Source organism: Rattus rattus, chromosome 14 (assembly GCF_011064425.1).
Source record: "Rattus rattus isolate New Zealand chromosome 14, Rrattus_CSIRO_v1, whole genome shotgun sequence".
Taxonomy (NCBI): Eukaryota; Metazoa; Chordata; class Mammalia; order Rodentia; family Muridae; genus Rattus; species Rattus rattus.
Window position 1 is genome coordinate 60,144,789 of NC_046167.1, and position 21,278 is coordinate 60,166,066.

A 21,278-nucleotide genomic window follows, 5' to 3' on the forward strand; every position below is an offset into this window, starting at 1 on the left:
CATGCACTGTAGAAGATCCAAGACTTCTAAATATTTGCTACGATTCTCCAGGTAAATTTGCTTGTTTGTTTGCCTTTCTGATTGGGTGGCTTGTAGGTGGGAGTTGAGCATTTGCTTCTCTGTTGAGTTCCTCTGTCACTGTTGCTCTGACCTGCACCTCACTTTGGAGGCCCCCGGCTGTAGCTACCAGTTAAGATTTTACTTTAGTGTTCTTCCAGTTTGGGGGATGTCGGGGTCCTAGTGTTTGTTCTTTAATCCAGCAAACCCAATGCTTAGTCTTCTTAAAGGCTGTTGAAAATATCGTGGGAGCTTTTGCCATTATGGCTGAGTGTTGTGAATATTAATATTTAATAAGACTGTTACGTCTTAGGCCGAGCTAACACCACTGTGGAAAGGCATCCCCAGGAGAAACGATTCCACTCGTCTAAACATTTCTGAGACAAAACTACAAGACAGTTCTGTGCTGTTAACCCCTGAGGCATCTACACAGAAAATAGGTACTTGGTTTTCTGTTAGTTTATAGTATAAAAAATGTATTTTGGGGTATGGTCTATGAAAGAAACTGCGTTTTGATTTTAGAAATTATTTGTGTGTGTATGTGTACACGTGTGTACATGTGTGTGTACACGTGTGTATGTGTGTGTGTGTGGGGGGGTGCTTTGTATGACAGCATCCTTATGGAGATCAGAGGACGACCGGCAGGAATTGGTTTTCTCTTTTCATATGGGTTCTGGGGACTGAACTCAAGCCATCAATCTTGTCACCGTCATTCATTAAGCTACATCCTGGCTCTGAGGAAAACGTAGAAATCTTTGAATGAGCAACGTTGCAATGCTTTCTCTGTTTAATGTTTCCACTCGCAGACCATGGGTGATGCTGAATTCTTTGTGCTGATGCTTGAGCTCGGCTTGTCCATGAGAGTCTGACACTCCTCTCCAAGACAGGGAAACACAAATGACGACCAACAGAAAGGATCGTAAACTTCTAAAAGAACTGGTTGATGGTAGTCTTGCTTTCTGACCCGTGCTTTTGTTTCAACCACTCAATTTTTTTTGTAGTCACAGAACAAAGTCAGCCACAAATTAGAAGCAGTAATCGGAGTTCCCAACGAGAGAAGCACAGGACTCGATGGGTCTCTGTGTGAACTGTACCTGGCAGTTAAAGAATTTATAACAGAATTTCCCAAGCTCCAAAAACTGAAGAGGAGATAACACTACAGAACACATCTCGTGAGCCCAAAAGCTCTTCAATATCCAAGCTAGATAGGGGAATGCTTTTTTAAAAAAAAAATACAGGTTGGGGATTTAGCTCAGTGGTAGAGCGCTTGCCTAGGAAGCGCATAAAAGGCCCTGGGTTCGGTCCCCAGCTCCGAAAAAAAAAAAAAAAAAAAAAAAAAAAAAAAGAAAGAAAAGAAAATACAGATGATGACCCCTAAAGAACATACATGGTGATACTCCACTGGTGTGCTGGCTAGTTTTTGTGTCAGCTTGACACAGGCTACAGTCGTCTAGGAAGGGGGACCTCAGTTAAGAAAATGCCTCCATCAGATTCTCTGTAAGTCTACAGGGCTGCTTCTTAATTAATGGTTGTGTGAGAGGGCCCCAGATCCCTGTGGGTGGTGCAAGCCCTGGGCAGGTAGTCCTGAATAGCGTAGGAGAGCAGGGTGTATGAGCCACAAGGGACAGACAAACCAAGCAGTGTTCCTACACAGCTCCTCCTTCAGTTAATACCGCCAGGCTCCTGACTTGGGTTTCCGCCCTGATTCTCTGCCTGCCTTGACTTCCCTTTGATGACACACATGTGATGTGTAGCCCTTTCCTCTCCAAGCTGCTCTCAGTCATGGTGCTGAATGATAGCAATAAAAAGAGCAAGACAACTGTTATACTGACTTCAGCAGCACATCATGTGTCGTAATTGTGAGATTCCTCCCCACCCCCAGAATGCAAGGATGATTCAACTTATGAAAATTGCTAAGTGGCATTGTAGTGACTACAATAACAGAATGGGCATAAAATTCATAATTGCAGTAGATTCAGAAGATATTGGAGAAAGTCTACATCCTTTTAAGATTAAAAAACTCTCAAAAATTAAATATATATGGGCTATGCCTCTGCTATTAAAGGCTATGAGTGAGAAGCTTAGATCTCATGCCACATAAAGGGATGAAAAGGTTTCGTCAGAATCCAGAAGAACTTGGCAAGGTGTCTACTGTGCCGTTCGATTCAGTATAGTCCCAGAAGCCCTTGCCAGAGCAATCAGCAAGACAGAAATAAAAGGTGTGGTTGAAATATCACTTTATACAAAGAGAAACCCCAGAATGTTACCTAAAACCGTTGGAACAAACCAATTCATTAAAATTAAAACGAATATACAAAAAAGAATCGGGTCTTTCCCTGGTGTCTTAAGATTCGAGATGCCTGAACGTAGGGGCTCAGAACCCAGCTCCTCCACAAAGAAGACAGGAGAGACAGATGGTCTACACTGGAGAGGTGAGCTTCATGGCGGGGCCAAGAGACCGACTGCCTCTGGGCTGGGAGATCAGTGTGCTCGAGGATAAAGGGTGCTGCCAGCTGTATGTAGGCTTGTGCCCAGACAGTGGAATAGCTGCTGTCTCCTCTCCATCTTGTGCTGAGCCCAGGCACCTGCTACTGACAGGGTAGGGAGAGGACACCTTGTTTCCCCTGCTGCCACATCTTCAGGAGTTTCTGGAGGATTCTTAAATAACTCCATCCATTCCAGCTAAAAGCCCCGCCTCTGGGTGAATATGCAGGGAGGGGTTTCAAAAGGAATTTTGACTCTCTTTCACGGTAGTCTCACTGCTGGGCCCAGAGGCTCCAGGAAGGAAGATCGATCACCAGTGTTTCTGCTACCTATGCCCAGATTCTGTGCTGCCACCATCTAACCATGCACCGCTGTCAGGAGAGCACAAGGACCACAGCGGGAGAGCCCTGCATGTAGTTCACGCCATAACCCATCTCAGGCATCGTCTTGATCCATGCCCCTGCTAGAGATCTACCTCTTGGGATCATTATTTAATTGGCCATATTAAGCCTTTCTGTTTGTGTTTCAAAGTTGCAGTCACTTTGCTAAATTTTCCTCTCTGTTTTGAATTTTGATTTCTCAATCACTGATAGATTCAGTTTGGAGACAGTCTAGTTAAGACTTGGATAAATTTTCCTTATATGTCTGTTTAATTCTTGTACTCAACCGTCGTCGTCATTATCTTTTAAAGAGCAAGACTCTGACGTTCTCTTGCAGACACAGCAGTGATCTCTGTAGGTTCTGGTTCCCTTACAGGGAGCCTCTCAGATGGGAATGGCTCGTGTGTGCTGGTTGTGTCTTAACAACAGACTTTTTTTTTTCCCCCCGGAGCTGGGGACAGAACCCAGGGCCTTGCGCTTGCTAGGCAAGTGCTCTACCACTGAGCTAAATCCCCAACCCCACAACAGACTTTTTGAAGGCACCCTAAACCATGAGAAAGAAAATTAAATATTGAAAGAAACTAAAGCAGAAACTAACATGTCAAAACAGCATGTGGGATGCAGGAGAGAGGGAGCTGTGGGGCAGGGGCTGTCTCTGCAGTTGAGGACACTCTTGGAGTTCTGAGGAAGACCCAGGGTCATTCCCAACACCCACACGGTGGCTCACAGCCGTCCTTTAACTTCAGTTTCAAGGATTCTGGCGCACTCTTCTGGCCTCTGTGGGAATCAGTCATCCACATACAGACAGGCAAAAGAATTTTTTTCTTTTAATAATTGATTTATTCAATAAAGGTGAAGGACACATAAGACATTTTCATGGTCATAAAAATCTTTTCTGCCGTTTTCTTTTTTTAACTTAATGTTTTTATTGATTATTTGGAAATTCCACATAATGCTACCTGATTCCAGTCCTTTCAAGCTCTCTACCCCAGTGCCCGCCACCTCCTCCAGAACAAAAACTAGATCCTATTCATGTCGCCCATATACTCATTGGAGCGGGGTCAAACTTCTAATGACCAGCCTCTTAAAGAAACTTAAGTCCTTTCCCTACCCCACCCCTGCCAGAGGTCACCAACCGTGAAGACCTACACACTTCAGCATCCTTATCACAACTATAAAATAATATTTATTTTTATTTTATGTGCATTGGGGTTTGGCCTGCATGTCTGTCTGTGTGAGGATGTCAGATCCCCTGGAAGTGTGAACTGCCATGTGGTTGCTGGGAATTGAACCCAGGTCCTCTGGAAGAGCTGCCAGGGCTCTTAACCACCGAGGCAACTCTCTAGCCCCCCTTACCACAATTCTAAGAGTTTTCTTCAATGGCTTTCTGTCTAAACTGTTTCTTTACAAAAACTCTTTTTTTAAAAGGAGGAAAGTCTACAGCAATTAGTGCCTGTTTTTTTAAAAAAATGTTTAAAATAGCCCCACATTGCCTCTCAATCAAGGTCGTAAGAAAACCGAGCTCACAATGGACAGATATCTAAAATAGGAACAAAAAGATAAAAGGCAGTGAAATTAGTATTTTAGAAAGATAAAAACAGCTATGCTAATCAACAGAAGAGGATAACTCACGCAATCTGTGATGTATGCATAATAACCAATACCACAGAAATACAGATTATTACATATACGCATGTAAAAAACTATCAACAAGTTAGAGGCTTAAAAGAAGCAGGCCAATCTCTGGACAGCTTTCTACCAAAATTGATCCATATGTAGCAAGCACAGGGATTGAAGCAATAATAAACTGTTTCCTTCTAAAGCCTCGGATAACTCTACTCTTGGATTTTACCGAATTTTATAAGAACTATAAGTCCTCAAACTATTTTATAAAGCTAAAAAATGGAAAATTCCTTTTTTTTTTTTTTTTTTTTTTTTTTTTGGAGCTGGGGACCCAACCCAGGGCCTTGCGCTTGCTAGGAATTTTTTCCCCAACCCCTTCTAATTCCTTTTAAAAATGGTGTGTGTGTGTGTGTGTGTGTGTGTGTGTGTGTAATGCATGTGTACAGGTGTTTGTGTGCGTGTGTGTGCATATATGTGTGGTGTGTGTGTTCATGTGTGCATTCTTGCATGTGTAGGTCAGCAGTTGACATCCAGTATCCTTTTCAATTGCTTTTTACCTTAATTTGCATTCATACAGGCTGCATTCAGATAGCTGGTGTCAGGTCTTGCCCTCTCATTGTGACTGGTGCAGAAACCGGGCTAAGCTGGCCCCAAGTTTTGGGAGACTCTCCTGCCCGTGTCTCCCTCCTATATCTCTTATGGGCACAGTAGCACATTTACAGATGTTTGTGCTACATCTGCTCTTTACGTGGGGTCTAGGAATCCACATCTTCAGGCTTGCACAGCAAGCATTGTTTTTCAACACCCATAATTATTTTATTACATGAAAAGAAGATGGATTAGTGTCTAGAGGAATGATTGATTTAGAGACTGAGAGAGAAAGAAAAATGCATATTACTAAGTAGACATTGATATGTAACCATGTCACAGCAAGCATTTTTAACTCACTGAGTCACCATTGCGACCTGTTACCTGCATTGGTAACAGCACTGCTCTGTTACCAAACTTTAAGGACACAACAATCTGCAGGGCAGAATGCTCAATGATATACATGAATGCTTAATATGGTAATAAATCAAGTTAATTCAATATATCAAATATTTTTATTAATATATTAGTTTGATAATTAATATATTAATTTTGATAATTTTATTTATCAAAGGGAAACAACTTGCATCCCTAGGATGAAAAAGTTGTTTTCATCCTAGGGATGCAAGACGCAGGGGTGATTCAGAGGGGGGAAATGTGCAATAGAATTAGCCACTAAGGAAATCAGTGTCAGGCCTATAGTGAGTGGCAGGGGCTACTGACCAATGAGAGAGCACTTGAATGACATGTTGGGTTGATCTTTAGCACACAGCAAACCAAACCAAACCAAAGCTAGCTATAACAAGAATCCACTCACTCTATTTATGATGACGTATTTAAAGATACTTTTGGCAAGGATGTGGCCAATGGGACTCTTAATACCATTGGTGTTTGTGCAAACTAGAGCAGCTCTTACAGAGACCGATTACAAACACTAGCCTTACCTTACGGCATAACTGCCCCACGGCTGTGCATGTAACCCAAGGGGATAAATCAGGGCACCAAAGAGATGGACCTTCAGGATGAGGTGTATGTGCCACACAGTTGCTAAAAATGGAACCAGTCCAGGGAGCCCTGCACAGAAAGATGCTCAGGTGGCAGAAATGTAGCACATGTGTGAAGCCTACCGTTGAGCCACAGAAGAATGGCTTGTCGCCTTTTTCGTCAAAATGGATGGAACCTGAGAGGATTCGTGTGAAGTGAGTCAAACACAGACCAAATAGCACGTCCTTTCTCATCTGTAGAAACTAAATTCTTCTTGACAGTAGAAGTGAGGCCGCTAGAAGTTGGGGAAGGACTGTAGGGCTGGAGAGGCTTGACAGAGGTGGTTGGCTCTAATCAACCCACACAATTCTGATGTATAAAAATGCCACTCTCCACTAAGATGTGCAATTCATGTTCATTTAAAAATCTGTCACCGCTTCTACTGTAGCCAAGAACTACCTGAAGGAAGATGTGAGAGAACGATCTAGTTTATGACGGGATAAACAACGGGGGCAGACTAAGGAAGTGAAAGCTTTGCACACTGAAGGGGCAAACAGACACTAACAGAAGAAGGTATGAATACACGGAGAGCCCTTTCATCCCCTGGACTGGAAGAGCTGATATAGTCTAAGGATATCACAGCTCCCAAGGGAACAAATAGTTTATATGAAGTCTTTATCAACATTCCAAATGCATTCTTCACCGTAAAAGAAAAATTCTAGAATTTGTATGAAGCCTGGAAGATCTCAAACTACCATAGTGGGAAAGAGCTGAGCTCAGAGTCTTGGGACAAACCTCCCTCATTTCAATATGTTACAACTGCATAGAAATTAAAGTTGGTATATAAAAAAATAAAGGCCGGTTGGTTCAAATACAAACAGCGCACATGTGATCGACTGATCTTTGCCAAGGATTGTAAAGTAAATGATAAGGAAGAAAGTGTGCTTAAAGAGTGGTTTGAGGGAAAGTAGATATCCACATGCAAAAGAATTAAGACCTTTGGTTTAAACCTGTGAACAAAAGTCAAAATGGACTGAATATCGCATTAGAAACGATTGCAGCATGAATCACAATAGCCATATTACAGAGCTAATCTAGTTGTCCCACAGGGGGACAGAAAATGTGGCAGGGGCCACAAAAATGACTCAGCTGCTAAGATCACTGAGTGCTCTTCCAGGGATTCTGGATTCAATCCCCACAACTCACAGTGTGGCTCACAACTTCTGCAACAGCAGTTCCAGGAACTCCAATGCTCTCTTCTGGTGTGTGGACATACATGCCGACCAAACACCCATATGCATCAAGTAGATCTTTTTTAAAAAATGTGGTACGTCTGTAAAGACTTGATATTGCCAGGGTAGGGGGATACCCAGGGGGACCCTACCCTCTCAGAGGAGAAGGGGAGGGACCCTGAGAGGGTCCCTGTGAAGGGGAGATGGGTCAGCAATTGGGATGTAAAAAATATTTTTTAAAAAATGTACATATACAAAGAAATGTGCTTAATTATGAAGAATTACCTGTCATTTTCTGGCAATGGATGCAATTGGAGCTAATCAGATTAAAATGAGTCTGCAACAAATATCAAATTTTTATTTTTATGTGTCTGGGTGTTTTTGCTGCATGTATACATGTGCAGCATGTGTGTGCCTGGTCCCCATGAAGGCCAGAAGTGGGTGTCAAAATCCCTGCAAGGGAAATAAACCATGATTGTGAGCTGCCATGGGGGTGCTGGCAATCAAACGGGGGTCTCTGGAAGAGCTGCCGGTGCTCTTAATTACCGAGCCATCTCTCCAGGCCCTAAATGTTTTTCCTTATTTGTGGGTCCTAGACATTATAGATACATAAAATTATACATACATATGACATGAAAATAGAAGCAAATCTGTCTGAGGACCAAAGGGGACAAAGGGGACAAAGGGGACAAGTAGGCAAGCAATCTCAGCATAGGGAACCAGCTCCCTGACACTGACCTTGGCAATGACCTTTTAGATATGACGTAGACGTAAGCAAGAACCCCATCGACGCACTGCTATACTGCAGGGCGTGCCTGACAACTGACAGAGCAGAAGTTTGCATAGAACTGGTTAGGTGTTGATAGTTAAAACCTGTAAGGAGCTCTCAGTTTCAGCATGAAGAAGAATTAAAAATGGACAAAATGCTCAGATGTCCACCAAATCTATGAGAAGGTGTTCATTGTCATTAACCTAACCCATAGTAAGTTGGTGGAACAACATAAGTGCGTATTAATAAGTTGGGTGGTTGACAAAAACTGCGGTGGGCACAGGACTCCATCCCATGTTCTATGAAAAGGAAGTTTTGCCTTTTGTGGAGAGGATGGACCTATAGGATGTTTCATTATGACATGAACCAAGTCGAGAGCCACTGTATGATCTTTTCCCCAAACACGTAGAAACTACAAAATTCAAAATCACAGAAGCAGAAAATAAAATGTTTACATGTGGGTGGGGAAATGAAGATGTCCATCAAAGCATGGGGACCTTACATTTTTGGGTGAACAAGTTTGGTAGGTGGTGAATGATAGGCGGAGTCAGATTAATTTGTGATAATTGGTGAATGATGTGTGACTGTATCAAGTCGTTACATACAGGAAAGGGAAAGGAAATAAGGAGGCAACTTAAATCTGAGGAGAGAGAATCACAGATGCGCAGAATGGATGCGTAGAACGGATGCACAGACAGATGTGAGCCAGGGAGGCTGCTGGGGGCACTGGCCGTTCATTTATCTACGGACACAGAAACCCAACAAGCATGCATGCCCTGAGAGAGATGACACTTTTGTTTAGGACCGTCCCCTCTCCTTTAACGAGGAGATCCGATACAGAGAACCACCACAGAGTGCTATGTGAATTAGTCTCTTGATCTGTTTGCTCAGTGGGAATTGTTTTCTCTAATACTCAGAATTCCAAAGTCCTCATTCGTCCAGCAGTCCGTCTTCCTTGGAGCTCCCGGAAGTAGAGGAAAATGAACCCCAGGTACTACTTATTAGTCATTCAATTTTCCAGACTTAAAAATCACACTTGCACAAAGCAATTGCTTATTCTTTTAAGAGGGCAGTACAACACCACTGCCTTGTTTTTTAACTGTGTACATTCCACAGGCTGTAATTACGTATGTCTGTATTTTGTGTTCTAGATTGTGAACTTCGAACCATTCATGGGGAACCGTAGCTCCAAGCACAAGCTAGAAAGCTTGGAACACAGAGGTACTTGAGTAATTCTGTTTTCTTTAACAGAAAAAAAAAGTGTAATTAATCTGGGCCATTTTTCAGATTATTCCAGATTTAAAAAAAAAATCACTGTGCATACATGTTCCTTTCATGCATGTTTTAAAAAAGTAATCCTATTCTTTGATTGGCGTGGTCTAGCTTCCCTACGTTGTCTTCCGGTCCCAGTATTTTCTCTTCTGCTTGATTCCACCTACCCAATCGCTATTCACTCTGAGATTTCTGTTTGGGTAGTTGATTTTTTTCAATGCCAACTTCATTTCCACTTGAATTTTCTTCAGTATTTCTATCTTTTTATCGAAGTCACTCATGGATTCTGAACTGTCCTTGTCACCTCCTTCAGCATGCGTTTGTATTTTCTTGGGTTTCCAGCAGGAGTTTCTTCCTCCCTCTCTAAGTTCGTTCACGTTTGTTCCCACCCTCTTTAAACTTCTTGAATTCTTTGATCAGGTTGATATATATATGTATATCTATAGATATATCTATCTATTTATCTATAGATAGATATCTCTAGAGATATCTATCTATCTATTTATCTATAGATAGATATCTCTAGAGATATCTATCTATCTATTTATCTATAGATAGATATCTCTAGAGATATCTATTTATCTATCGATATCGATATCTATAGATATATATATTTTAAAGTTCCTTGCCATTGGATTCATCTAGATAATTCTCCTTGGTAGACATTTCTATAATTCGTGGTATTTGGGGAGAGGCGTGTCTTGGCATTTCATGGTTTGTGTGTGTGGACTTGTATCGCTGGTTGTGCACCTGACCAGCCTGTGCTGAGGGCAAGTTTTTGTTCGTGTCCAAGACTGGTTGGCTTCAGATCAGGCCTGAAGAGTTGTAAGTCAATCCTCGGGGTATTTGGCACTGACTTTTGACAGGGTTGATTAAATTCACTGGCAACCAAAAAGCAAGCGAGCGTGGCTCTAAACTGGGTCTGAACACAGAAGAGTGATACGGGTGCGAGATCCAGAGCCTACTGTCATGTATGGCAGAGCATGTGAGAGGCTCTTTCTGGTGAGGCCAGATGACATGCCTGGCGGTTGCAAAGGTAGATGCTGCTGCCGCTCTGTCTAGGAGGGTTGGGGTGCTGAGGGCAAGCATCTGAGAGGCTCATCTGGTAGCATCTCTACTGTGTGACTCCAGAGAGTCCTGTGTGGGGGATCGGGGAACTTGCCTGGATAGCTCGCACTGCCGTGAGGCTGTCAGTGGGCCTGACAGAGAGGAGAGGTGGTCTGGCAAACTTATTCAGCTGGTTTACACTCTTGTCCAATTCTGGATGGGCTTGGGCAGGGTTGCATAGGGGCTGACTACCATGTTTGTTTTTTAGTTAATTCATTTGCTGATGAGCGTGTAGGCTCATTCTGTGACTTGGTTATTTTGAACGGTGCCTCAAATGGGTAGCCAGGTGTCTCTGGACTTGGGTTCCTTTGGACACGGTCCCAGGAATGGTACAGCTGTGTCATCTGGTAGCTCTGGTCTTAGTGTTTGGAGGGATCTTCATACTGATTTCCACAGTGGCTGTACACATTTATAGTCCGACTAACAGTGTATAAGGTCACGATCCTGTCCTCACAGTATATGCTGTTTGCTTGGTGACTGAGGTGAGGCAGAATTTCAGTGTGTTTTTTAATTTGCATTTCTTCCATAACTAAAGCTGTCACATGTTTTTTTCCAATATATTTATTGACCATACATGCTTAATTTTTGAAAACCATCTGTCCAATTCTTTGCTAATTTACTAATTGACTAGATTATTTGCATATATTTTGGAGTTGTTTATTTTTTCTAAACACTTGTCCTCTGTTGGATAGAGGACTGAAAGAGATATTCTCTCATTATATAGGCTGTCCCTCCATTCCGCTACTGGTTCCCTCTGCCACGCAAAAGCCTTTACATTTTATGTGATCTCATATATCAATGCTCACTATCACTTTGTAGGCAACTCACAGACTTCTTTACAGAGAGAGTCCTTTATAGAATTCTTGCCCAATCCTATTTCTTGAAATGCTTCCTTTCCCCCGTGTTTTCCTTGAGCAGTCTTAATATTTCAGATCCTAGAGTGACACTTTTCACACATTTCACGTTAACGTTTGTAGAGTGACATTTAAGGATCCGGTTTCATTCTTCTCTGTGTGTCCCCACCCCCTAGCACCAAGTGTTGAAGTAGGTACCAAAAAGCGATGTGCAATGATTCAGGCAGTCCCCATCACACTTCAGTGACACTCTCCAGAGAAATGGAGGAGAGCTCATAAGGATGTCATAAGGATGCACAGAAGACTTAAACCACAGAAGCAAAGCCACGCAGGAGGAGGAGGAAAGCTGAAGGCACCACAGTGCCTGGCTTCAAATAACTCCACACAGTAACAAAACAGCACGGTACCGGTACAAAAACCTAACCAACCAACTCTCCAAACAACCAACCAAACACACACACAACAAACAAACAACCATAGAGGCCAAAGGAATAGAGGAATCCTGAACAAACCCAGAGCTCCAGCCATCTGGGGGTATTTTTGCTGTCCACTGCTCTGGCTCTATTTAGAACACTGTCTAACGAGTCTGTACCTCGTGAAGCAGAGAATTCCTAAATGTGACTGAGCGCATCAAACGATGCCTGTGGCCACGTCTTCCTTCAGGCGTCAGTGGACAGCAGCGCTTTGATCTTAGGCCGTGCTCCATCCACCTGCCAACAGTTGCTAATTAGTAACGAGAAGATGAGGTGCATCCGGGCTGTGTCAGGGTCACTAACTGGCAAAAAGAGGCCCTGGGCCAGGGAAGCACATAAAACAAATGGTTGCAGGGGTACCTGCCCCAAAATGTGCCAGCTACAAGGCAACCCCTACATCTAAGACAAGGCAACCTGACGGAATTGGAGCTGGAAATGTGTCTAAGAGCCCAAGGGCTGGGACTAACATTGTGTAACAGTTTCTTCAGGACAGGGCAGAGACATTGCTCCCGTGAACTTTCACATCATGGCTGTCTGAACAAAACCTGCAAAGAACACACCAACTGACACCCAGCAGAGGTGCAGGGAACCTTTACATGGTCCACGCTGGGTGAAGAACTGCTGCTGAGGGAGGGAGAAACACTTCAGTGATGAGACCCCAAACCCAAGGAGTTAGCCCCAAAGGCAGGAAAGCAAATGTAACACTAACTGGACTTAGTAGGATGTGCTGGTGTGTGTGTGTGTGTGTGTGTGTGTGTGTGTGTGTGTGTGTGTCTGTCTGTCTGTCTGTCTGTTTGTCTGTGTCTTTCTGTGTATTTGTATGTGTGTATGCGTGCACATGTGAATGTGTCTGTCTCTGTGTGTCTGTCATGTGTGCATGTGTGTTTGTGTATCTGTCTCTGTCTCTATGTCTCTCTCTGTGTATGTGTCTGTCTGTGTGTCTTTCTGTGTGTGTGTCTGTCTGTGTGTTTTTCTGTGTGTGTGTTTGTATGTGTGTATGCGTGTCCATGTGAATATGTCTGTCTCTGTGTGTATCTGTCATGTGTGCATGTGTGTTTGTGTATCTGTCTCTATGTGTATGTCTCTCTTCCTCTCTCTGTCTCTCTGTCTGTCTCTGTCTGTCTGTAGAGTTTATGAGTGCAAGAGGGGGTGTGTTGGGAAGTGCAAGAATATCTGGCTGGGGAGAGGGATGTGGAAAGACCTACATCAACATAGGGCGCAGACATGGTGGACATACATGTGAGGTCCACAGACAAAAAGAGGACAAGATACATGGGACAGGAAAGAAGTACACACACAAATGGTTCGTGACACTGCTGTTTACGTTTAGAGACACCCGATGGGAGTGCTGTTGCCCTAAAGCAGTCAAGATTAGAAGATGCTCCAGGATCCCCCATTGTGGCAGGTAATTCCATACACTCGGGTGTGATGGGTGTGTCTGTTCTCAATGTACTAATGAGAATTACAAGAGCTACATTTTAAGATCACCGGGGCTGCAGTCAGCCTATGGGCTAAGCGTTTTGTTCTTTCTGAGATAAACAAATTGTTGCACAAATTGTGGATAAAAGCAAGCACCAGCCTCCTCTAGAACTTTGATTTCTGCTCTGTAGCTCTTCTTCAAGACCAGCAGGTTCTAAAACTAGAGCTTCTGCTTAGCTGGTAGTTATTACATTTGTGTGCACACATAATTTATAATTGAAGCAAGTGATAGATCATGTCTATGTGAGCTTGGCTAGATTTCTGGATGAACAGTACCATAGATTTTGAAATGAAGGGCTCCAAGAAGGCAAACTGGGAAGCCCAGAGGCACAAGATAGTCATGATTTATTATAACCTGGGTTAGTCATGATTTGAGATAACCTGGGTTAGTCATGATTTGAGGTAACCTGAGTTCTATTCTGGAGCTGCTGCTGGGTGCTTGCAGAAGTCAGGCAGTGTCAATGTTTCATGAGAATCCTAGAAGCACCTACTATGGTTTTCTGTAAGGAATAAACAAGTTGGTGAGAGAAATCCTTTAAAACACAGACCTTATATGCCTAGCTAGGTAAGTCTGGGATTCTATGGCAGGCCATCCTCCCTGACATAAGCTGTTATATCCTCTGTTATTTACTTATGTACACACATGTGCATGTCATGCACGCAAGAAGGTTGGAAGACAACTTTCTGGTGTCAGTTCTCTCCTTATATAGGATCCAAAGATTGAACTTAGGTCATCAGGCATGATGACAACCACTCTTACCCACTGAGTCATTACACTGTCTTTCGTGTTGTGGGTTCCTAACAACTTCCGTAACATCCAAGCTGCCTTCTTAGACATGTAATCAATTGATCTGATTTGAGGTGCTGAGAAAGTTTGGATGAAATGAACACTTGACAGGGGGAAGGGTTTGCTGGGAGGTAGCATGAGGTGCCTACCTTACTGATTCAGTATGAGCTAGTATGGTCAGGGTCAGGGTCAGCCATGATGCAGAATCCGATGCAGATAGCTAGTTGGGGGAGTCCGTGGTTTACATTTGTGCTTCTGACAAGTTGTTGTATCCTCTGGCAAGAAGAGACCAAACATGTCTACTTGAGCGTATTTTTTTTTAGTTATTGTTAATATTTTATTTTTGTTTATCAGACATTTCTACTCCATCTCAAGAAGAAGTGCCAGAAAACACAAATGGTTCTGCTTTAAAAATGGCCTTTGAAAACTTCACCAGAGATCTGAAAAGAAAATTTGAGGTACCAGTCCACTAATGCAGGAAATGTGGAGCAAGCCAGCCAGACGCTGCATGATGTCACCTTTATAGGTGGGATCTAAGAGAGCGGAAGTAGAAGGAAGAGCATTGGGGTGGTTACCAGAGGCCAGGGAGAGGCTGGGAAGGGACAGAAACGGACTGAGAAATCTCTCTAGTTCCCATATTTCTACTTTGTCAACTGTATCTCTCAACAGAGCTGGGCAAAATGCAACAGAAAGAGAACCCGGCTCATTCTGACTTTGCCACGTTCCTTTCATTCTCGAATAGTACGCTGTCCTTCGTGTATGACGGTCCCCTAAGCATGAGGGGTGCCTTCATCCTGGCTGTGGTCACTGACTTTATTGCCATTCTGTTGGCAATATTGAATGGATGAGACTACTCCCTGTCTGTTCTTGCCAGTGGGACCAAATGTTCTTGGCTCAGACCCACTGGTGGCATTCTGGGAAGACCATGGTTGGACCACAGTGCCAGGCAACTAGATGAGGAAGGAGAGGACCTTGCAGGAGAGCAGACTCTAAGGCTCAGTGGGAGGGGACATGGGGCGGTATCTGTTTAATAACAGCAGATCTTTGAGACACTGGGTGTGCAAGTCATCTCCATCTTATCTCTGGGCTGCACATGAGAGCAACGTCAGGTTTCTCTGATTTTGTCCTATTGTTGGAAAGTCCCTAATGACTTCTGTTCTGTATCAACTCATTCAAGAGAAATATCACACCCAGCCCACATCTCTGTAACTCAAGAGACCTCCAGAGTCTTGCTTTGGGCAATAAACCAATGCATAATGGACATGTGTCCCTACTTCTTGGTGCATTGCTATCAATAGCATGAATATAGGGTTTTCTGGCTTCTCCCACCCTTTATAATACTAAGCCAGAGGCAATGCCTGAAGTGTACACAGGGTGATGCCCTACTGGTCTCTCAGCAGGAATGCTTCCTGTGAGCATCACCGAGTGCGGGTGGGGGTGGTGTCTTTTGAATAAACACTTATGTGTCATGTTTACCACAAATGCTCTCATTTTGTTTCTGTGTTAATAGCTCAGGCTCAAGCAGAGGGAGATTCCCCTCTCTTCAGAAAAGGCAAAGGAAGTGCCAGCTTGCCTAATCAGGCTTTGGAACCAGATACACACATGCAGGTAACTACTCGAAAAGCAAACCATGGGGTGAAGCAGCACCTGTGACCATGACCTTGAGGTCGAGGAGATGGTGTGAGGAGATGTGAGGCTTCCTGTATCTCTGAACCTTTATGGAGTCTGGTTCTCCACCTATAAGATGGAATCCGGAACTCAGCTCTCTCCTTCAGTTTCTTAATGGACTACCTGTGAACGATGCTAAACGATGCTCATTGAATGAGAACCCATTTGCAAAGTTGGGGCAAACCTGTGGAGCTGGGAAAACAGACGAGGTGAAGTGTGGTATATCCAGCCCACTGTCACCCAGCCGTGGGAAGACATTTGCTTTTAGTTAAAATATAATTACACCACGTCCCCCCCCCTTTTCTGATCTTAAGCCCCTCCCAAATACTCTCCCTGCAAGGCCTTCCATGTCACCCCTCTCTCAAACCAAACCACTAGTCTCTTTCTCTTGGAACAATAAGTTACACACACACACACACACACACACACACACACACAAAGAGAGAGAGAGAGATTGATTGATTGATTGTTGTGTACTTGAACATAACAATACATGCACTAAAAATGGATGAGCATTGAAAACATTATTCTACAAGTAAAAAGCCAGGCTCTTAGAGGGTAAATATTGCATGAGTCCACTTAAACGAGGAGCCTACTGGAGTGAGTAGAAATTTCTAGAGACAGAAAACATCACAGAGGCTATGGGGGGAGGTGTTGACTGTTAATTATTTAATAGGCATCTCTCGTGATGGGAAACCTTGAAGGTTGAGTAGCTGTGAGGTGATAGACCACCATAAATATGCGCAGAGCTTGTCCTCTTAACCATGGTTAGAAGGGAAATGTTTATGTTATATTGAGAGGAGAAGATACGGTACACAGAGCGCCCTCATGACTATTTCAGCAGGGAGTACCAGGTGCCTACATTTCAGAGATGTGAAGGAAGCAGAAGTGAGAGACAGGTTTCTGTGAGGTTAGAGTCAGTTCAGAACAGCTGCTATGGAAGGTTCTTTGAGATCTTAGAAACAAAGATTCCAGTGGCATGGAGAAGACTGGAGAGATTGCTCTGTACTGGAGAGAATGACTCGAAGTGGAGGTGAGGGAAGGAATTTTTGCTTAGCTAAACTTCTTGAGGTTAGAATGCATTATTTGAGTAAAAGTTATAAAAAAAGTTTTCGTACATATGCAATGGCCAGACAAAACCATGGAAGGCCGGATTTGACAAATTCTTACTGTATCTGAAGGGCTCTACCCTCAGCCATGAATCCACTCAGCTAAAACACACTGACTAATAATTCCAGGGGCTTGCTCTGTGCTCAGTGTGAGAGAGCACTCTGATTATAAATAGATACCTGAGGTAGCCAGGCGTGTAATTCCATGCGCTGTTAGAACCTGAGGCAGGAAAGTAGCCATGATTTCGGGCCAGTCTAGGATACGTAATGAGTTTTGGATCAGGCTGAGATTGTAGACGAGGACCCTGTTGCAATAAAACTAGGTACTCATGTATGTGTGCACACATATGTTTTGGGGGGATTTAGTCTGTGATTAATTGGCCCTGTTTCTCTGGGCTCTATGGAAGAGGGAAGGTATCGTGGCAAGAACAGGAAGTAGAGGAAACGGCTCAACTGAGAGGAAATTGAAATAAAAGAGTCCCAGATCTCGCACCTCCACTAGGCCCCACCCCCATCACTTTCCAACAGTACTGCTCTCGAAGAAAGATTTTAACATTCTACATGCAAGGAAGCAGAAACCCACAGTTGCTTTTGTTTATATGGAACATTGAACCTAAAGGAGAAGAGAGGCAGGTAAGCCATTTATATAGCACAGAATGACACCAGACACAGTGTGATGACTGGTGGAAAATCTGAAACTAAAACGCAGAGGTAGGAAAGGCGAATGTGAACCTACCCAACCATAGCTCTCACAGCAGGGCAAGGCCAGAGAGAGGATGGAGAACAGAGGTAGAAGGGAGGAAGGAGTACCAGGCCTCCTTTCCTGGAGCCATCTGTCCTGTGTGGTGAAGTTATCGATGACCTAGTGGCTGGCTCTGGGTTGCTGTCAGGGACTAAATGAAAGGTCACTGAGTTTCTGGGATTGGGGATCACTGAACACGAAAAGGTGGGAAGAGAAGGAAGGTACCAACATGTTTGTAAGGAAAGACTGTCTGGTTCTCTTGGGGACCATTCTGTCACACACAATCGGTCCCACTGAAGTTGGCTGTTTTCCTGTTTGGCAGACAGGACAAGCTGGAGGGGTTTCACAGCTCTGTCCTTCAGGAGCTGGGCAGCTTGGAGAAGGATCTTCAGACACTGGAGTGCCTGGAGAAGGATGCTCTGGCAAGTTTATTGTTTGTGCTGTCCCCGGGATGAAAGAGAGGACCTCTTCTAGGCCAAAAAGCATGGATTGTTTAGTCAAAACCTCTTGTTTCATTCCAGGAGTTTTGGGAGAGACAGTCGGCCGACTTGCAATCCTTTTGTGACCAGCAAGTGTGGAGGTACTATAAAACTGTTCTTTTAAGAAGTATCTTTTGTTGTTGCCTTGATGTTTCTTTGTTTGAGACCGGTTTCAATATGGAGCCCCGGCGGTCCCGGAACTCACTTTGTATTCCAAGCTGGCCCCAAAGAAACAGAGATCTGCCACTGCCGCCTCCGACGTGCTGGGGACTCAAAGTGTATTGTCACCTTATCTGGCTCATTATAACTTTTCAGAAATATAAAATATTTATTATGTGTGTATTCTAATAGGGGGTATGTTTGTGTGCTACCACCGAGTTAGGGCTAATTTCCTGAGGACAGTTCTCCCACCTTTAAATGGGTTGCGGGGATCAAACTCAGGTTGCCAGGGCTGCAGGGCAAGCATCCTTACCTGCTGGACCATCTCACGCCCCTGTTGGGACATTTTCTCTTGTCTGCCTCTCATTCCTGCTCGTCCCCTCCCTCCCGTATCTAGTCTCCCGCTGCTTCCATGTCTCCTGACAGGAACGAGGGTGAGGAGGTTGTTCACGGAAGCACAGACACTGGTCAGTGGCTCCCAGCTGTCTTTCCCCACTTCTCGTATCTGTCTTTGCATCCTGTAGCTGCTAGGAAACAGAGGTTGCAATAATGAAAAAGGCAAACAATGTGTTCGTGTTCTTCCCACTTTATCACAGGGACCTCTGACTCCTTACGACACTTCCCAGACCACACTCTGAGAGCAGCCAATGAAAAGCAACTCTGCTATAAGCCCCAGAGAAGGCTTCTAATACATGACAGCCTCATTTATTTTAATTACTCCCGTTCCCAGTCTAGGCAACCATTTCTTCAGTTAACACTGTTAGGCAGTAATTGCTGTAGCAACGAATTCGGAGTTTGGGTTTCATTGAAAAACACAAGTGTTAGAGGGATGTGTTTTCACTGGGATCCCAGCTGTCAGACATGGGGCTGCTTCAGACTGTCCACAGCAGCTGTCTACGAGCTGCCTCACGCTTTGGCGGGGACATGGTTTTCCCAGCTGCAGGCAGCTTCTGCGATTGTTTAATGTGTGGAATTCTGGGGACTTTTCAGAGGGTACCTAAATGCTAAGACCCCAAGAGTTGGTTGTTGGTTGTTGGTATTTGGTTGTTATTGGTCACACTATGTTAAGTGGTTGTGTGCATAGAAGAAACAACCGCAAGAGGAGATTAGATATCCTGACGGCAAAGATTAAACTTGCCCCAAGGAACTCAACACCTCTGATCAGCAGGAAGTAGCCTAAGGACCCCTTTCCAACCCTTGACTTTATTCAGAGATCTCTTCCCTTTCTCTCCGTGCTTTCGTCTCTAGTATTAGGGGTTTGAAAGGGAGGAAGAGAAAAGGAACCCACAAAATAGCCAAAGATGGTTATGAAATACTCTTTACGTTTATCTCCCTTGGATCCAGCTCCTTGCTGAATTTAGAATCTCTCTCTCTTCCAAATGTACGTTCTTAGGCTGTAAAAATATAAATCTGTTTCTTCTCCAGGCCACTTAGTGTCCAGCAGCAACAACTTGGAAACTAATTAGTTATTACTAAATGCCTAGGTCACAAGCTTTGGCTCAGCCCCTGACTAGCTCATAACCCATTCAGACCATTCCGTGTCTTCCAGTTGGTTAGTCGCTTCTTCTTCAGTTTCATGCCTCCAACTCTGGGGCGAATCTCCTCTTCATTCTATCCTGAGATCAGCCGCCTGCTAGTTTACATGCCTCTCCCTTGACTTCCTGGGCATCTCTCCCTTTTATTCTCGCTATTTCCCAGAATCCTCTCTCTTCCTGCCTGTGCCCCACCTCCTATTTCCTGCCTCAGCTCATTGGCCATCGGCTTTTTTATTGACAGGTGATGCTGAGAAGAGATTTTTTTTTTGCTTTTATTCTCTTTTCTTTCTGAGGCATAAGAAAACTGCTTCCCCTACCCCCTGCCTCCCTCCAGGCTTGCAAGTGGCAGATAAGAATACTGCTTTGAGATCCCACCGAGTGATGACTGGGCTCCCTGCTCTAGACTGAGGGTTCAATGTTTAGTATCCCTGTCAGAGGTTAGTTAGCTCAATCAAGATCACACAGGTATCCAGTGGCTGCTCCTCTGTCAGGTACTCATCTCAACAATGGCATTCTCTCTCTTCCTAGGACACCCTCAAAGGAGATTACTTCCACCTCTAGCCTACAGTTTTGAAGAGTAAAGGATCCCAGGCTTTGAGGGGTGCTTGTAAAATGCCCCATGGGTGTGGACTAGTGGTATTGATAGAGACAATTCCTACAACAGACTTGGGTGGAAGATATATGATGCTTTTATGTTGATAACCTGGGTTGCCGCAAACCCTCCTTGGGCATTGTCAGCCTGCAGACTAACTCTGCGATATGCACACAGTTGCATGTTTTCAACGTCCCTAATGTGAATGTAATAAGTGACGGACCAATTTCTTCCAGGTTTGACCAAACTCGTTTTAATAAGAAAAGCCAGAGCTTGGCTTTATGACGGCACCCTCAGGTAGGCACAGATGTTGACATTGTTCAGTCCTTGGGAAGAGGCAAGCCCTGAAAAACCCTCGTGCTTTATGTCACCTTTCTGCTATGAGCATCCTCCACACTCAGGATTAGGCCCCGAGTTCAGCCATTCAGTTTTTATAATTGAGTGCTTGCATTAAACACAGAGACATAATGGCTGATCAGCATGTAGACATAGTCCTACCATATCAAAAGAGAAGTCCTAAGGCGGGGCGATGGCTTACTGAGAGTGAAAACCTGAGTTCAGTTCCTGGAATCCACATGGTGGAAGGAAAGAATCCTAAAACACACACACACACACACACACACACAATTATATACACACACACATACACACACACACAATTGTTCACACACACAATTATATATACACACATACACATATATACACACACAATCATGAAATTTAAGACAATAACAACTTGAGACTAGACAGCACTAGAAAGATACCTCAGAACACCCATTCAGAGCCTGCCCCACATGTGGCCCATACAAATACAGCCACCCAATTAGACAAGATGGATGAAGCAAAGAAGTGCAGACTGACAGGAGCCGGATGTAGATCGATCCTGAGAGATACAGCCAGAATAC

General features: G+C 44.0%; 1 protein-coding gene across 1 annotated transcript in view; it reads left to right on the top strand.

The window, feature by feature from the left end:
* The window catches only part of Sycp2l (synaptonemal complex protein 2 like), a 52,995-nt gene extending 34,932 nt beyond the window's left edge, over positions 1 to 18,063 (top strand). Inside the window, 8 exon segments of the mRNA XM_032884244.1 lie at positions 371 to 504; positions 2,407 to 2,489; positions 9,035 to 9,108; positions 9,269 to 9,338; positions 13,154 to 13,228; positions 14,444 to 14,547; positions 15,600 to 15,697; positions 17,931 to 18,063. Of these exon segments, the coding sequence (XP_032740135.1) occupies positions 371 to 504; positions 2,407 to 2,489; positions 9,035 to 9,108; positions 9,269 to 9,338; positions 13,154 to 13,228; positions 14,444 to 14,547; positions 15,600 to 15,697; positions 17,931 to 18,063 (771 nt within the window).
* The last annotated feature ends 3,215 nt before the right edge of the window (positions 18,064 to 21,278 follow it).